Below are 16,098 nucleotides of genomic sequence, written 5' to 3'. Positions count from 1 at the left end.
TTGAGAAATGTTTCCGCAATGAATGACAGAACAGGTGTGTATTTATGGAGTGTGACCAGGTGAAACAAGAAGAGAGATTAATAGGTGCAGGTGATCCGAATTAACAGAACAAAACGTGGCTGGAGCAAAACAGAGACGCTTGAACACAAACTAACAGAAACTAGAAAAACATGAAGCAAAAGCATAACCAGATCCGAAAACCAAACTTGACAAAACATGAACAAGACGACAAAACTAAAGCCTGACCAGGAAAATAAACAGAAACATGATTCAAAACTTGAACTGTGAATAAGACCAACAAAAACCCATAAACCAAAAACCAAACAACCCCAAATCATAACACAGAGTCAACATGAATGCTCAACTTTGTTCTCTTGCTCTCCATATGTGGCCTTGTTCCAATCATAGGGCACACATGTCCAGTGTTAGGTCATTATTCAGGTTGTGTACATGCTGCACAGTTCTTTGATCGGTATTACTAAGAGTTCTTCATTTCTTCGTGTATCATTCTTCCTTGTCCTGGGTTTGGCTTTCTCCTTACATTTCCCCCTGATGTTGTGTGATACAGTGTCAGGAAGGTTGAGATACCTCCAGCCAGATGTACTACAAACTTTGTGCTGTAACATGAAAGAAACAGTTACAACAACTCATCCATAACTCAAAGGTGTACTGAAGTTGGCAGAAGAAAGTGAATCTTCCAGCAGGTTCAAAGAAATTAATTGCTCATTGGGCCTCCATTAAAGCCCAATACATAAGCACAGAGACATTTGTTCTTACCAAGGCAGTGTTACTGACCTGCATTTGTGCAGTAATGTGCAAAACTCCCAGGAAATCTTCATGTCTCTTCCTTTGCGGCTTATCTCTGACACCACACAAGAAAAAAGTTATGCCAAGAAAATGCATCAACATCAAACTGCAGGGATTCCCAAAATAGGGCTCCAAAAACACAATAATGGCATTTTATTCTTGGACCCCTAGGAGAGAGAACAGTGAGATCTGCTCTTGTGGAGTATAAATAGGCCTTAATATTTCACTGCACACTCAACAAACCAACGGTTTTCCAGACATGATATTGGGCAAGTATTTTTAAGTCATTAGAGCAATATTTAAAAGATGCAAGCACGTTCTGGATGGATTGCTGGTCGGGGTGATTCTCCGTCTTAGGCAGAAGAGAGGATGTATCGTGTTGCCTTGCTCCAGGCATGTCCCACTTGGACAAAATCCCACAGCAGACCCAGATCTCTACAGGGGGACTCTGGAACCGCCTTGGGATTCCCCAGGTTATGCTGGATAGTGTCGCTGGGAAGAGGGATGTCTGGCTTTTCCCAGTGGATTAGTTACCACCATAGTTGGATGTATGGCAGGATGGAACATTAAATGGATAGGCAGATAGGAGCCCAATCTCCAATAAAGAGGGCATTGCTCTGGTCTGTAAAACAATGTAAACTGAGGAAGTGGAAGGCCTAAGTAGAGCTAAAGGACTCATCTGATCACAGGAGGAATTTGTTTTATTTCGGAAAAAAATTGACAGTTTTTTTAACTGTATCATTTCAGCTTGTCTGCAGTAATTTAACCTATTGTAAATTAAAGTTTCAACCTTGCCTTTCATTTACAATGAATGGATGCTGAGCCAAGAATCACCATCACACACACTGGAAACAAAGCACTGCATTAATTTTCCTTGATTAACTCCAGATGCGTTTTACATCTGTCAGAGGAATCTCCTCCAGAACATTCAGCTCAACATCCTGCTGATAATTCAGATTCCAAAACAAACCTTATGCAATTTCAAACCAGATGTGTAGCTTAGGTTTAATCACAGTGATTTGTGCCATTGCCTCACATCAATGAGGACCTGTTTTTTTAATTTCAAATAGGATGTTTAGGCCTGGAAATGATTTTGAACTCTAGAGGTTATGAGGCAATGGAGGTTAAGTCTTCATATCCTTTCACTGCAAAAAAAGGGAATATAGAGTTTGAGATGAGCTGCAGGAAGTTTGTTTATTGCTTGGACATTCTGGAAATCTGTTGTTGGCTGGAGGTTAACTGATCCCATGTTTCTGTACACAGAAATAAATGTCATTAGTGAAAAGCCTGTAGATTATGTAGGATATTAGCAACAGGATATGCCAAGGTTACCTGCAGGGAGGTTTTAGATGAGAAAACCCCAGAGCAGAAGCATGCTCAGATTACTGGAGATGGATGAAGAGCAAGTTTTGCAGGAAGTAAGGGAAGGTTGCACTTCAGAAACAAATTGGTTTTTAAACTGGAGCACACCCTGAAGTTTGTTTTAGTTAAAGCATGTTTAGCTAAGCAGTGGCAGATGCAGGATGGAGTGGTAGGAGAGATCCTGTGATAGAATCTGGTTCCAGCCTCTAAAGGAGACCAACCAGAAACACAACAATGGGACAGGGGCCCCACACAGCCCCATTAACCAGGGAGCGGCACTTCCCCTCATCTGTCAAAAGTCCAAGAACTTTCTCTGTGTGTGTACTACTTTCATTTGTAAACTTGCTGAAGGATTTAAAGACTTGTTGGAATAATGGTTCGTTGTAGTGCTACAGCAGATAAGAGGCGAGTCCTCAGCGGCGCCGTCTCAATGCAGGAAGTTCACATTGTGTCCGAAGAAAATGGTTTGATCCCCATTATGGTCTGCTTTTGTTTCCCTGCACAGATATCCAGGCTGATCTTTAAGGTCCGGATTAGGAAACTGAAAGCAGCACATCCGAAACCATGGTCTCTAACACAATACTTCCCTAACCAAGACGTGAAACTGATGAGGGGGGATGCTGGAATGTCTCACTGATGGGGTATATAAGTGAAAATAGACTCAGGCATTCGGAAACCTCTGAAACAAAGTCAAAGTAACATTGGGGAACACAAAATGTTTGTGCACATGATTTCGACATACAAATATATATTAAAATCTTCTTCTATTGTCTGTTAGCGGGCTGTTGAGCGGATCCTAACAACCTCACTCCATAAAATCATGAACAACCAGAAACCATCTCCAGCTGATCCAGGTCAGTTATATATTGTCCTTCCAATGAGCTCTGGGTTTGTCCTCTGGGTGTCGTCCCTGTTGGATGTGCACCGAAAACCTCCCGAGAGGTTCCCCGGAGGCATTTTGATCAGATGAACCACTTAAGCTTACTCCTTTCAACATGGAGAAGCAGCAGCTCTGAGTACCCTGACTCTCATTCACTGACTGCTGGAGGTAGGCACCAGAGCATCTCGTGACCCTTCAAGGATTAGGTGCTTACAGGAAATTAATGTTCTTGTTTCTGTCATTTGCAACAGAAAAACAAGACATGAAAAAACATGTCTAACATACTAAATATTACAGTTATAATAACAATATAAATGCCAATTGTTTATTATTTTTGATATAATACTTACATTTAAACAAAAAGAATAAACAGTAATCAACCACTAAATTAAGAAATTGTTTTGAAGTAAAGCTGCTTGTTCAGAATACTATACATTTTTGTCATTCTGCTATTTTTAGAGTATGACTAAGAGGTTAACAAGCTGATATTAGTTGATTAACTGGTCAGGCTATCATCTTGCTCGGGTACAGCCTGCAGTCAGCTGCTTAGAAACCTGAGAGTTGCTCTCCATAAAAGGTTTGTTTTCAAATCTCATTGAATAACACCTGTCTCTGTGAAGGATCTAACACAACCAAAGGGCTTTTTTTTTTACCTAAAAACTTACATTCAAATAGATTTTAAATGTCGTTTAGCAACTTAGAAAGCATCGAGTGTGCACTGTGTCATGTTCAGATGCTGCTATCTGGTGCCTCCAACATAGAAACTCAGATATCTGTCACTGCCAGGTAATTCTAAATGTTTCTGAACTCCAGCATTGAGCACAAACCAGCATGAGTTATGAGGACCCTGCAACATTTAAGATGATAATGCATAAACACAATGTTTTCCTTTCTTTTGAATTGTGATTGATATGTTATAGATTATGATTTAATGCGAAGTAAACTGCACTGTGTAAACATGCTCAATACATCTTAAAAACAATCATCAACATCTTTTAAGGTGTGTGTTGTGTTTTTTGTTTTTTTACTTTAAACAAATGATACTAGTTTGGCTGCTTTTTATAAAGTTATTCCTTTAACAAGAAGAAGAAGCTCCTGTGGTAACTTGGTAGTCAGGGCTAAGAGGATTCTGGCTCTGCTGTTGGGAACGGGGAGAATCTGTAATGAGCTGTGGTGCATCGGACTGACAGCTTCACTGACTTCCACCCTCATTAAGGATCATTGGAGCTGTCAGGACCAGCTCCTGGCAGGTAGTTAAAGCTCACCCCCGGCCCACGCTGACACTCTGCAAATCCAATGCTCTAATGAGCTCCTTATTTATTGTAGGAACTGTTTAAGTTCAGTTCCATTTCAGATCATTTCATGTCATCAGTGCAGCTTCAGGGACATGTATTTCACAGATAAATCGTGGGGTGAGTGAAAACAATCTACGCTAAATGTGCGGTTTCCAAACAAGGTTTGCAGACCTTTTGGTCAAATTAAATAAAATAACTGATAATTGCACATTTTTGTAATAAAGCAGTCATCACAATCTTTTAGAATAATTCATTTTAAAATGTCCCTATTCCTATTTTTCCAGGCTCAAGTGCCCAAATATTACACAATAATTTTTAGACAGACCTGTACAAGCAACCGTTCCTTTTGATGAAGATGAACAAGACACCACATAGAAGCTGCCTTACTAATGTATACTTTTGAAGTACAGTGCATTATTGCAGGGGGGTTGAGACTGACTGGTTCTTGTCCCAAGCAATCAATGGCTTAGAGCCATGGTTAATGCTGTACAGGCCCCATGTCACACACACTCACACCAAACCTAACATGCATGTTTATGGAAGAGAGAACCCATGCATGCACAGTGAAAACCATCAAAATCCCTGCAGAAAGAGACCAGGCGAGGATTCAATCCCAGGACTATCTTGCTGCCAGGCAACAGTGACCACTGCACAGTTCCATGACTGAACTTCTCAAAGTGTAATACCCAGCATCCTCCTGGTACAAAATGGCATAAAGGACTGTATGTATTTTTTTACATTTGGTTTCTATTAGGCTTTTTCATTTTACCTGCAAGAATGAGACAGTTTTAATTGTAAAAGACTGAAGTTTTCGCTCACTTTTTCTAATATACTAAATACATTGCTCAGCTTTTAATACACTTCAGAGATTTTATTTTTGTTTTAATTTGTTTTGTTTTGGCTGTTCAAATTCATATTAAACAGGCTGTTTTACCAAATATTAATCCTGTTTAACCCTCAACATTTATGTTTCAACTTTTGACACATTCAGTGACTGAGTTTGACAGTTCTGCTCCAGAAGGTCATTTGATCCAATCCCAACTGGGGCCCTTCTGTGAGGAGTTTAAATGTTTTCCCTGTGCACATGCTCTGTGCTTGGCCTTTCTTTTTGACTTGTCTCATCTTTTTTTATTCGCACAATTTGACAGCTGTAACCTCAGCTTCAGATGTTTGTAACTGAATGATGGAATCAGGAGTTGCAGATTCTAGTCTGGATTAAGGTTTATTTTATTTCCCTTTGCTGACCTCACCTCTCCTTCAATGACAAGACAGTTTCACACCTGCAGAAGAATTACTTTCCAGTTTCTGTAAAGGGCATATTCGAGCAGTCTTTCCTGTTCACCTACTTATTAATTTTCAGGCTGCCGATTCCTGTCTCTTAGCGTGCCAGGCCCTTTTCCGACTCTCAGTCCGGGATGAGGTTGGGGGTGTAGGGTCGAGGAAACGGGGGTGACACTGCAAATGTGACACACCTCTGGTGGCTTCAGGCGGTCATGATGTTACAGGAAGAGAAGGGAGGTTTAGGATTTCCCCTGTTCACACAAAAAGTCAATGACCTCCAGAGGCAGAGTTAGAATCTCGAAACATGGGGGACTTTACCTTGTCTGCATTCTTTTTGAACCTGAAATCAATATGTATTCCATTTATCTGTACAAGTTGATCCTCTCAACTGTAAGTAAAAAAAATGCAGGAATATAAGTTTTCATTAACCATTAATCATTCAAGCACTTTAGGAAACTGGAAAGTTTCTAGTGACTGCCCACCTTTCTGTTGGCTTCAACACAGATCGTTGTAGAGCTGAAGGAAGTCTGAAAAAATCAGTAAAAATCAGATCCGTGCGGGTTCTTACTGCTGCAGATTCTGCATTTGTTTTCAGAGAAGAGGTGCCTCCTCTGAGGTGTCGAATGAGTCCAAGGTGATGTGGCACTGCTTCCCGCTTTCTGTTTCCACTCTGTGCTCACATTCCCAGGATGCTACAGGGATAAAGTTAGCTCAGCGTTGTAACCATTAGCTGTCACCACCTCTGAATGACGCAACCTCACCCCCACCCCATCCTCATTTTATCAGGGAGATGCGATGCAAAATGGAGACGACTAAATATATCCACATGGTAGGCATTTGACTTGCTCTGGAAATCAGATCTGCCAAAGGAAAACAGGAGTCAGTTTGTTTTGGCTCCAGAGCTTGACTTTAATAGTTATAATTTCAGTCACTGACAGAATAAATAAATTGAGCTGACAGAAGAATATCTGTGTGACGTAATTTAGTGCACGTGACTTACAGAGAGGCATGCATGAGAGAAATTAGACCCAGCTGTGACCTCTGCACTCAGGTATTCAGTGACAAGGTAAAACTTTGCACACCTGCACATCAGCGGGGGGGGGAGGGGGGGGGGGGGGGGGGAGGGGGGGGGGGGGGGGGGGGGGAATCAAGTCAGTGATGTTCTGGTCTGATTTTTAGGGTTTAAGACGGCGAAAGTCATAGACTCACTTTTTACGGCTAAAACTATTACCGACATCTTCAGTTTTACTTTTCACAAAGAGAAGCAGAAAACAGCTAAATCAATTACATGTCTTTTTAGGACAAGAGAGGCAATACCAGAATAGATCAGTAGTTTAGGCTGCAGAAAAATATAGAAACGCTTATTGAAGTTCCAACAAAAATTATTTAGACATGCAAGGGTTTTAATGTAAACGTTTTATGTTTGTGTGAACAACATTTCAGTGATCTAATTTGAAATTACCTCAGTGCAGACAATGTGTGAAGTTTTCAAACACAAAAATAATAATGTAAATAAAGAAGCACTGGAGGAACAATTTGTTTATTTTGGATCCATCAGAATGTTCTTCAACAACTTCTCTGAATTTACTTTGAGTTTAAATGAAACATTTCCAAAGCAGAGTGATAGAATCCCTGAGGAATGAACAGAGGTCACAAATGATTCCAATCCAAAGAGAAACTAAATGCTGCTCAACATACATACAGTAGAGTACCATTCTAACCGTGTTTATAGCTTATTATCAACATACAGGCAGAAACTATACATTCCCAGTCAGATCAAAGCGATCTCATGTCGTGTTTGTTTTAAAATCACTGTCGTCTTTTTAAAGGAGCCTTCACACAATTACCCTCAGTGGTTAGTTGGTCAATAATGTATAAGCTTTTCACTTATTTTGAGGTTTTATCATCTTTTGTCATCGTAAATTCCTAGAATTTTTTCAGTTTTGGTAGTTTTGTTAAACCGACATTCTGAGATATTTGGTTACATTAGGTTAGATTCAATAAAAGTTTATACGTTTTGGTTCAGAGACCAACAAAAATTCTGTCTGCTTTCAGGAGCTAAGTTTTAGTCATCAAAGAAAGTCTGGTGTCCACTGAGGTACCTCTTCCTCCTTTTAGAGTCATTGAGCCTGAAGGACAGTGGTTATGAGCTCTTTACAGATCAGGGCATGCAGTAACCCTGGCTGACCATGAGGGCGGTCTGACTCTCCCTTCGTTTGTCCTTCTTCCCCCTCAGTCGAAGCCTCCAACAGATGGCACTGGATCCAAGTAGACCCAGCCCCGCAGACAGCAACACCAGTCCCAGCAGGGAGATGGTGGACCCATGAGAGTTGAAGGTATATGCCACCACCGTCACCACAATGCCGGCGATGAGAACAAACACGCCAAATGGCACAATGCAGCGGTAGCAAGACATCTCTGCACCACCAGTCGCTGCTGCCAGCTGGACCTCATTGACGTGTGGGATACGAGTTGTCACGATGACAGCACTGTCCTTCCTGGTCTTCTCCCGGCTCAGCCTTTCTGCAGAGATGGATGTCGGTATCCTTACGGCATTCCTTGGAATCCTGCCACCCCCTTTGGCATAGAGGTCATCCGGCATGGTGATCTTACTGGCAAGGAACAAGTGAGCCATGATGGTGATTTCAGAGCTCAGCCAATTAAAGAGCAGCTAGCTGTAAGCACAAATTAAAAGTTAGGTTTCAGCCTTTTTAATAATCATTGCAATTGCATATTACAAGGAAATCTCTGCTCTACATTTAACCCATTCCTTAGGGAGCAGTGTGCAACTTTTTGCAGAGTCCAGAGAGTTTTCTGGGGCTAGGGGTCTTGCTCAGGAAACCAGAGGGACAGTCTTTGTTTCGAACCAGGTAACTTGCAACCTCTCCTGGACGCAAACACAGTGCCTTCTAATCACTAGGCCACCACTCCCTAATTGCAGTGCAAAAGATGAAATATCAGCAGCTTTAACAATGTGGCTATCTTACTTCCTGATAGGATCCTACTATTTCGGGACTGTAAAACTCTCCCTTAAGCTCCCAAAGGTTGGTGGATAGATTTACCACAAAAAGTATGTTTGCCCATTTTAACCTATGAATGAGTGTATTGATACAATTTAAAATAAAACCGAAACAAGACTCTCGAGGTCAATCTGATTTCAGTAACTAAAGACTGATGCATCTTTCAACCTTTGCTGTTTTTTCAGACAGACAGCATCAGTCATATTTAAAAGTCTATCAAGAAGTGATAATGAACTCAAACTCTGTCATTGTGCATCTAATCAAAACTTTTGAATGTTCATTTTAAAGAAAAACAGCTTCAGTTTTTACCAACAAAGACAAAATATTGAAAAGTCCTTTTAAAGAATCTAACAAAAGACATAATAAAATAATGGATAAAGATTGTCTAACTTTAAGATATTACTTTAATTCTTACTTGGTGGACAGTAAATACATTTATACTTTGTTTTATTTATTATTGTTCTGAGCATAGAAAAATCTAAAGTGGGGTTCCTCAAAGCTCCATTCTTGGCCCATTTCTAAATTCAGGAGGGAGTGAGTTTTAGGTATAATCAATATCTTAAGACCTGGGATGAAATTAAAAGTATTTGGATTTTGAACTGCTGGATCATTACCAAAATGCAAGAAACAAAAGCAAGACACAAAAAATAGGCAAATGATTAAAAACTACTAACTTAAACAGGCTGTTCATCAGCTTATGAAAGTTTAACACCATTCGCCGTTAAAAAATCTAAATCTTCTTTCAGTCAAACATTATCAATGTCATGACCCCCTGAAGGCAAAATGCTTTCTATCTTTGAACAAGACAGGATTGTTGAGCTGCAAAAGCAAGGTTTCTTGCAATGAGGTTGCACGCTGTAAGACAATCCTTTTAAACTTCTTAAACAATGAGGTACGGACAAAAAAGTCAGAGGGAGACCCAAAAAACGTCACCTTCACTGAGTTAGAGAATCTGGTGGGGTGTTTATGACAACACAGGCAGAGGCTCGGCCCAAATGAAGGCCCTTACTGATGATGACAACCATAAGAGAGCATCTTTCAGAGGGTTTAAAGAACAAAACAATTTCTTAAAATTTCTGACTATGTAAGGGAGCACCAAATTTGGGACATTACAAGAAGGTTTTTAATCTATGACAAGAAAAAAATGAATCCCAATGGTTCTGATGGCTTCCAATGTTATTGGCATGACAAGTGATTCTGCAGTCGTGGGGTGGATCAGAGATGGACAAGAAGCTGAGTACAAGAAGGTGGTGGACCATTTTGTGGCATGGTGTGCAAACAATCATCTCATGTTGAACGTGACTAAAACAAAGGAGATGATTGTAGATTTTAAGAGAAACAGGAATAAGTCAAACACTATTTCCATCATGGGAGAAGAGGTGGAGATGGTGGAGGAGTATAAATACCTCGGTGTTCACCTGGACAACAGAATAGAGTGGAGATGCAACTGTGAAACCATCTACAAGAAGGGACAGAGCAGACTGTACTTCTTGAGGAAGCTTAGGTCCTTTGGTGTTTGCAGCAAGATGCTGCATATCTTCTATAAGTCTGTTGTGGAGAGTGTGATCTCTTCTACCATCATCTCCTGGGGAAGCAGCATCAGAACCAGGGACTTAAAAAAGCTCAACAAGCTGATAAAAAAGGCTGGCTCTGTTCTGGGGACTCCTCTGGAACCTCTGGAGATCATTGTGGAAAGACAGATTCTTCATAAAATGAAGAACATTATGGAGAACTCTGAGCATCATCTTCATCAGACTGTCCTACAGCAACAGAGTGTCTTCAGTCAGAGGCTTCTTCAGATCTGCTGTAAGACGGAGCACTACAGGAGATCCTTCCTGCCCACAGCCATCAGCATCTACAACGGCTCTTTGAAGAAACCTTCATAATATGAGCTATAACAACATTTAATTTCCCTTTGGGATTAATAAAGTATTTTTGAATTTAATTTAATTTAATTGAAGTGGAGGTGGCTGTGTCATGGTCTCAGAGCTTTTTCCTTCATTTAAACAGTAGAACTTCAGGTTGTCATTGAGCGTCGAACAGCATCTGACTATGTAAAGATGTTGCAATAGGCTTCCCTCTTGACTTAGGGCCTTTGTCTGTGCGGTGATGAGTGTTTCTTTGAACAGGGTAGGGCTGCAATTGACAATGCTTGTCTGACAAAGGACTTCTTCCAGGAGAACAATGTTCCTCTTTTGGAACTTCCTGCATGTTCTCCTAACTTCCATTGAAAATGTTTCGAGATGGATGCCAAAGGAGGTTTACAGAAAAAAAGACTGTGGATGGTCTTCATGAAGCCATATTTGCCACATGGAGCAACATTCCCACCAGCTGCTACACTAATATTAGGCATTTTTTGGACTAATGGTCATAAACTTTGGAACTGTTAATGAAAACGTTCTTTTTGCATTTTGTAGCTCAAAATGCCACCGTATTCTGATCCCGCAGCATGTCAATAAAAATACCACAAAAGCCTATTATATGAAAATAAAGGGTGTGTTTGGAGGTTTTGGACCACACAGGTCTCTATTCTTTCTTAGCACCAGTTATTTCTGTTTCAGCAGAGTCTTGAATGGTTTAATTGGTTCCATCTCAGCACCAAGTCTTTGCATGGTCCAGAGGAAAGAATCACTTGCACCATGAAATAGAGGCAGGCTCATGTACACCATCAACCAATCAACATGTGAGTGCCTTGTTTAAAACTTCCCTGTTAATTGGCCTAATTTTAGACCAAACACATTGAAACTTCATGTGAATTAAAAGTTATCTATGGAATATAAAGGACTCACTGTCTCCTCTCATGACTGTTCTCTATGTGCTACTCCTGTTTATAAGAATTATTCAGAATTGGTTGAGACTGTAAAGGGTATTTACTAAAACCACATGTTGTTTAAAGCATAGTTAATAAATCACTGCTATTTCTCAGACAGCTATTTTTATGGAACAAAAACGAGACAAATCCATTGATCTGTAGAGATAAACTGTCTCCATACTATCCTCTACAGAAACTCAGAATAAAACAGAGAGAGGATCAAACATTTACTGAGAGAGGCAGTTTTAGAGGCGGAAAGACTGCAGAAAACTGAACTGGTTATTAAACTTGATCAACATAGTGTCATCATGAGTTTACACTGTTCTATTTTTTTTAATAACCATCGGCATCCATCTATCTCCTTGGGTTAATGTGACAGTTTGTAGCTGTGCCTCAGAGTTCACATGCTGTTAATGAAACTTTAATGTGAAACAGATGGAGGGAGCATCGAGCTCCGTTACATTCAGTTAACACGAACAGCTGTGGCTCAGGAAACAACCAGTTTTTATTCAAGTCTAATAAAACAATATGAATTTTACTGAGTCAGGCTGAAGAAGCTCATTCACATTACAGTCTTTGTTTTCCATTTCACAGCCAGTCTGTGAAATTCTGACCAGTTAAACAGCAGCCTGTACTGATTTATTTGTTCTACAGTAACCTTGAACAAACCATCTGTTTTTCTAAAAACAGCAAGAAGATCTGATCACAAATCATAGTGAGTAAAACAGAAGTTACAAGTTCTTCTGTGATAGTCAGCACATATGTAGCCATTATGTGCATGTTCATTGCATATATCATCCTGAATTGAATAAGAAGGGGTTTTTGTCTCAAACATCTCTGCAGACTTTCAGGCTAATTCAGACAAAGAAAGCCTATGACAATAAAGCGAAGCTGCCTTATTATTGCTTGAGAGGCAAAGCTGAGTAGGGAAACATATTTTCTGTAACATCGTTTCTGCCTGCTGCAACGTACAAACATATGTATATAAACTTCCCACTGAGGTTCCCGCTGTAAGTTTGATATATAATCAAAAGCAACAACCGGTTTATTCCTACATTTAATGGTAGAAATAACAATTTCTTGGTTAAACAATTTATAGGCGGAGGTCACATTTAAAAATGACATCAAATATTTTCCAGAAAAGCACCTTTTAGTTTCTTTAAAAGCAGCAGTTAGTTCATATTGTGTGTTGATGTTTTCCTGAGGAGTTGCACAGCCACCTGGGTGTCTTGGACTGTGGATTTTGCATCTTAAACTTAAATAAAAATGCCTAACAAAAAAACAAAATTCTCATTAGGGAGACGTAATAAAGATGTTGGGACATTTTCATGTGAAATTATAATAAACGACATCCATGAAGTTTGTATGAAAATTCAAGAACACTTTTATTAAAATTCACTTAATGAAAGCATGAAAAAAATGAAATAACTGTGTGGTAAAATGTTTCGCTTTATGCAACCCTCGTGAATTCATATCTAGTTTTAAAATCAGAAAGGTAAATTTAAGTCACTCCAATATTTTTTGAGTCTGCGATGCTCCATTTATCCAGCAGGTGTCCTTGCAGTCTGTTATTTAGTTTCTCACCTGCTGCTCGTGCCCTCCTCCCTCTCCATTAAAATCAGTGCAGCTGGTTTTTAGTCTTCTATCTGTTTTTATCATCCTGTTGGCTTGTCCTAAACTGAGTTTGCTCACTGAACTTTATTCTATCTCAGAATACAAGCTGCTCCTTTCTTGACTTACGACACCTCTGGTGTTTATCTGTTCGACCTTTTATTAGATTGATGCAGAACCAAGCTGGTGGTGTAACTGTTATACCTGTGTATGGATGCCTCTAATGCTGATTTCAGATTTCTGTATGTACATTTTAGGTTAAAGGTTGAGTTTATTACAAAAGGAAAGCTCCAGATTCTACTCACAGCATGTAAGACAAAAACAGCTGCACAACAACAGATCAAGATAAATCCAGGATATCTCTGTGAAACACAGCTGTATTGTCTTTGTAGAGTATTGCATCTTTGTGGTGGAAGTGAAGGCTGTCACAGCTGTAAAACCTGACACCCTGCAGGCTAAATTTGTGCAGGGAAAGAAAAAATAAATCTACTCACTGCAGCAGAGAGCAACACTCCATTCCTCTGACTGTTTGGGTCGTTTTCGTGATTGCAGACGTGAACTCTTGAAGCGTCAGTCAGCTGCTCACTCCTCTGCTCTGTTCAGTCCACCCTGCAGGAAGAAATGAGGGAATATGGCTATCAACCAAAGGAGGTGGTGAGACGCCTTCCCCCAACACTTCCCAAACCCCCAGCCCACCTCCCATAGGACCGGCAGGAAAAGGTTTAACTCTTTCCTCCCTTCAAAGATCCTCTGATTTCATTTTTCAAGCAACTGTAAGGTTTTTTTGTTTTTTCGGAGCAGCTGTTCTTTGAAAGATTGAATAAGAATGCAGTAAAATGCTATGCTTTTCCCTTCATCCTCCAGTGGATTCATGACATAATTCAGGTCACGACACATGACAGGTTCAGATTGGTCTGGTACCAACAATAGGCTCAGTTAAGTCATAACAAAGATTTGTGACCCATTAAATCAAATAAACATCCTGCAGTGTGAACTTCACATCACGTTTCAGTCTGGGCTCTGCTCAGGATCTGCAGTCAGTTTTCACTCTTAAGCTAGTTCAAAGAGATTCAGCTTTATTTCCTATTTTGATTGCACACTGGGGGAGATAATATCTTCATCGCAGCTACTAAACTGCACCAGACAGTTATTTCTATTTTGGCTGAAATCACGGAAACGTTTGACCAACCGACCGTCCGTTCGTCCGTCCGTCCGTCCGTCCTTCCATCCATCCATCCATCCATCCATCCATCCATCCATCCATCCATCTTCTGCTTGTCTGAGAATTCTTGGTCTCCTCCCATTGGGATTTACATGGAAAGCATCAACAGTATCTCACTTCTTTTGACATGGAAAACTCCCCCCAGATGATGAAGCTGCTCCTCTTATTTCTAATGCTGTATCTGGAGAGCATACAGAAAGATGCACTTCTCAGCTGCTTGCAAACAGGATCTCATTATTTTAGACATGTGTCATGAACATAGGCAAACTTTAGAATGTAGATAGAGCAGTAAATAAAGAGTTTCACCATTTAACTTATCATTTTTACTACAACAGATCACACCAACATCCTGATTACTGCAGATGAAGCTTTGGGCCATCAATAAGGAACAGGATACCAGAAAATCCTACCTTTTTCAACTTGGGAACCATAACCTGAGACTGAGAGTAGCTGACTACCTTCTCCTCTGCTTTACACCATTACATTGGATGCAGATGGTCATGGCCTGAAGACACAAACAGAACCATGTGATCTGCAAAAAGCAAAGATGATATCCTAAGGGTTCTGGACCAGACATCTTCTTCTGCTGGAGTAGAAATAAGGACCTTGTCCATGAAACAGGATCAGAAACAAGGAGCAGCACAGCAGGGATCCAACCTGCACTGGAAACAAACTCCACAGCTTTTGTTTCTGACTGCATGAACAGAACCTTTAACAGAAATCCTTACCCAATGGAAATGGCCGCTTGTTTGTTTTCTGAGCTGCAGTTATCTTTTTATTTCCTCAGATAGGCTTATTTTTGGCAACATGGAACAGATGTGGATTAGAACTGATTCCTTTTGTCGTCTGGGAAAATGATTTCCAAATAAAAAAAATATCTGGAAGACTAATGAGGCTGTTTAATAGAAAAAAAAAAACATATATGCAGGCTGGATCTGAAGTAAATGTCCATGTTTTTTTTATCCAGAACTATCCAAAAAATATGTGAGGAAGACGTCACTATATTGGTTATTAAACTGATCAACTTTGTATAATCTGAGTGGAAAAAACATCTTCAGCAGCTCAACCCAAACACATCTCTCAGCCGAAGCTGCTCAGGACAGAAATGAAGAACAACAAAGCTGCATTTATTTTATTTTATGTTTTGAGAGTAACAGCAGGAGCCTGCTCCAAGGCCTCCACCCTGCAGTTCAGCATCCAGAAGACTTTAACATGTGGGAAGAATCTGGTGTTTTCTCTGAGGACTTCAGGCAGCTCCTCTTTCACATGCACAACAGTTTGACATCTCTGAGAGGCAGAAAGATGGAATCACTTCTATTGGACAATGTTCAGTGGATTGTTTTACTTTGTAGCGCAAAATGAACCTGCTGGCTATGTAAGACAAATCCAAACAATTAAATATCATTAATGTAGTTAACGTACCAATTTTATTTCATACAAAATTGAGGGAAAAAATAAAAAAAAAATGAACGCAAATTTTCAGTTTGTGCAGTTTGCCCTTTGTTTTAGCTCCTGTGGCATCAGGTTCAAGCATTCTCATGTACCAGATGACAGATTAGTTCTGCAGAATGGATCCTCATTATGCACCAGTCCTCAAACTGGACAGTTTCAGGCTATGGCTGCAACTGACAATATCTATGCTGGTTTGCCTTTATTAGATCCTACCACACATTAATGGCTGTGTTGATGTCCACGTTGCTATCTTGCAGTACAGTCATGGACTCATCCTTATCCTTGCATGTAACATTAACAAGCTGTTCAACCCTCTCTTCAAAGTCTGCACCATTGTGGTCTGAAATCATGTGAGT

General features: G+C 40.1%; 1 protein-coding gene and 1 long non-coding RNA gene across 5 annotated transcripts; both read right to left on the bottom strand.

Moving 5' to 3' along the window:
• Positions 1-231: 231 nt before the first annotated feature.
• Positions 232-6,382, bottom strand: LOC124875646. 3 transcript variants are annotated; one of them, XR_007040091.1, is made up of 5 exons: positions 6,108-6,382; positions 5,944-6,013; positions 5,691-5,876; positions 796-862; positions 232-617 (listed from the first exon to the last, which is right to left on the bottom strand). It is a non-coding gene; the product is annotated as an uncharacterized LOC124875646 (long non-coding RNA). The 3 variants fall into 3 exon arrangements; XR_007040092.1 differs by having other exon boundaries at positions 5,691-5,825; XR_007040090.1 differs by having other exon boundaries at positions 5,691-6,013.
• Positions 6,383-7,149: 767 nt separating this feature from the next.
• On the bottom strand, positions 7,150-14,426 carry LOC124874693 (transmembrane protein 100-like). 2 transcript variants are annotated; one of them, XM_047376166.1, is made up of 3 exons: positions 14,408-14,426; positions 13,563-13,677; positions 7,150-8,300 (listed from the first exon to the last, which is right to left on the bottom strand). In XM_047376166.1, exon 3 carries the CDS (start codon positions 8,258-8,260, stop codon positions 7,787-7,789), a length of 474 nt encoding a protein of 157 aa, XP_047232122.1. In that variant the 5' UTR covers positions 8,261-8,300; positions 13,563-13,677; positions 14,408-14,426; the 3' UTR covers positions 7,150-7,786. The 2 variants fall into 2 exon arrangements, with proteins under 2 accessions (XP_047232122.1, XP_047232123.1); XM_047376167.1 differs by lacking the exon at positions 14,408-14,426 and adding an exon at positions 14,262-14,280.
• Positions 14,427-16,098: the final 1,672 nt, after the last annotated feature.

Source organism: Girardinichthys multiradiatus, chromosome 10, assembly GCF_021462225.1.
Source record: "Girardinichthys multiradiatus isolate DD_20200921_A chromosome 10, DD_fGirMul_XY1, whole genome shotgun sequence".
In the NCBI taxonomy this organism is placed as follows: Eukaryota; Metazoa; Chordata; class Actinopteri; order Cyprinodontiformes; family Goodeidae; genus Girardinichthys; species Girardinichthys multiradiatus.
This window is presented reverse-complemented; position numbering and strand designations above follow the sequence as displayed.

Coding starts and splice junctions, on each gene's coding strand:
- LOC124874693 (XM_047376166.1), bottom strand. CDS start 8,260: ATGGCTCACTTGTTCCTTGCCAGTAAGATCACCATGCCGGATGACCTC.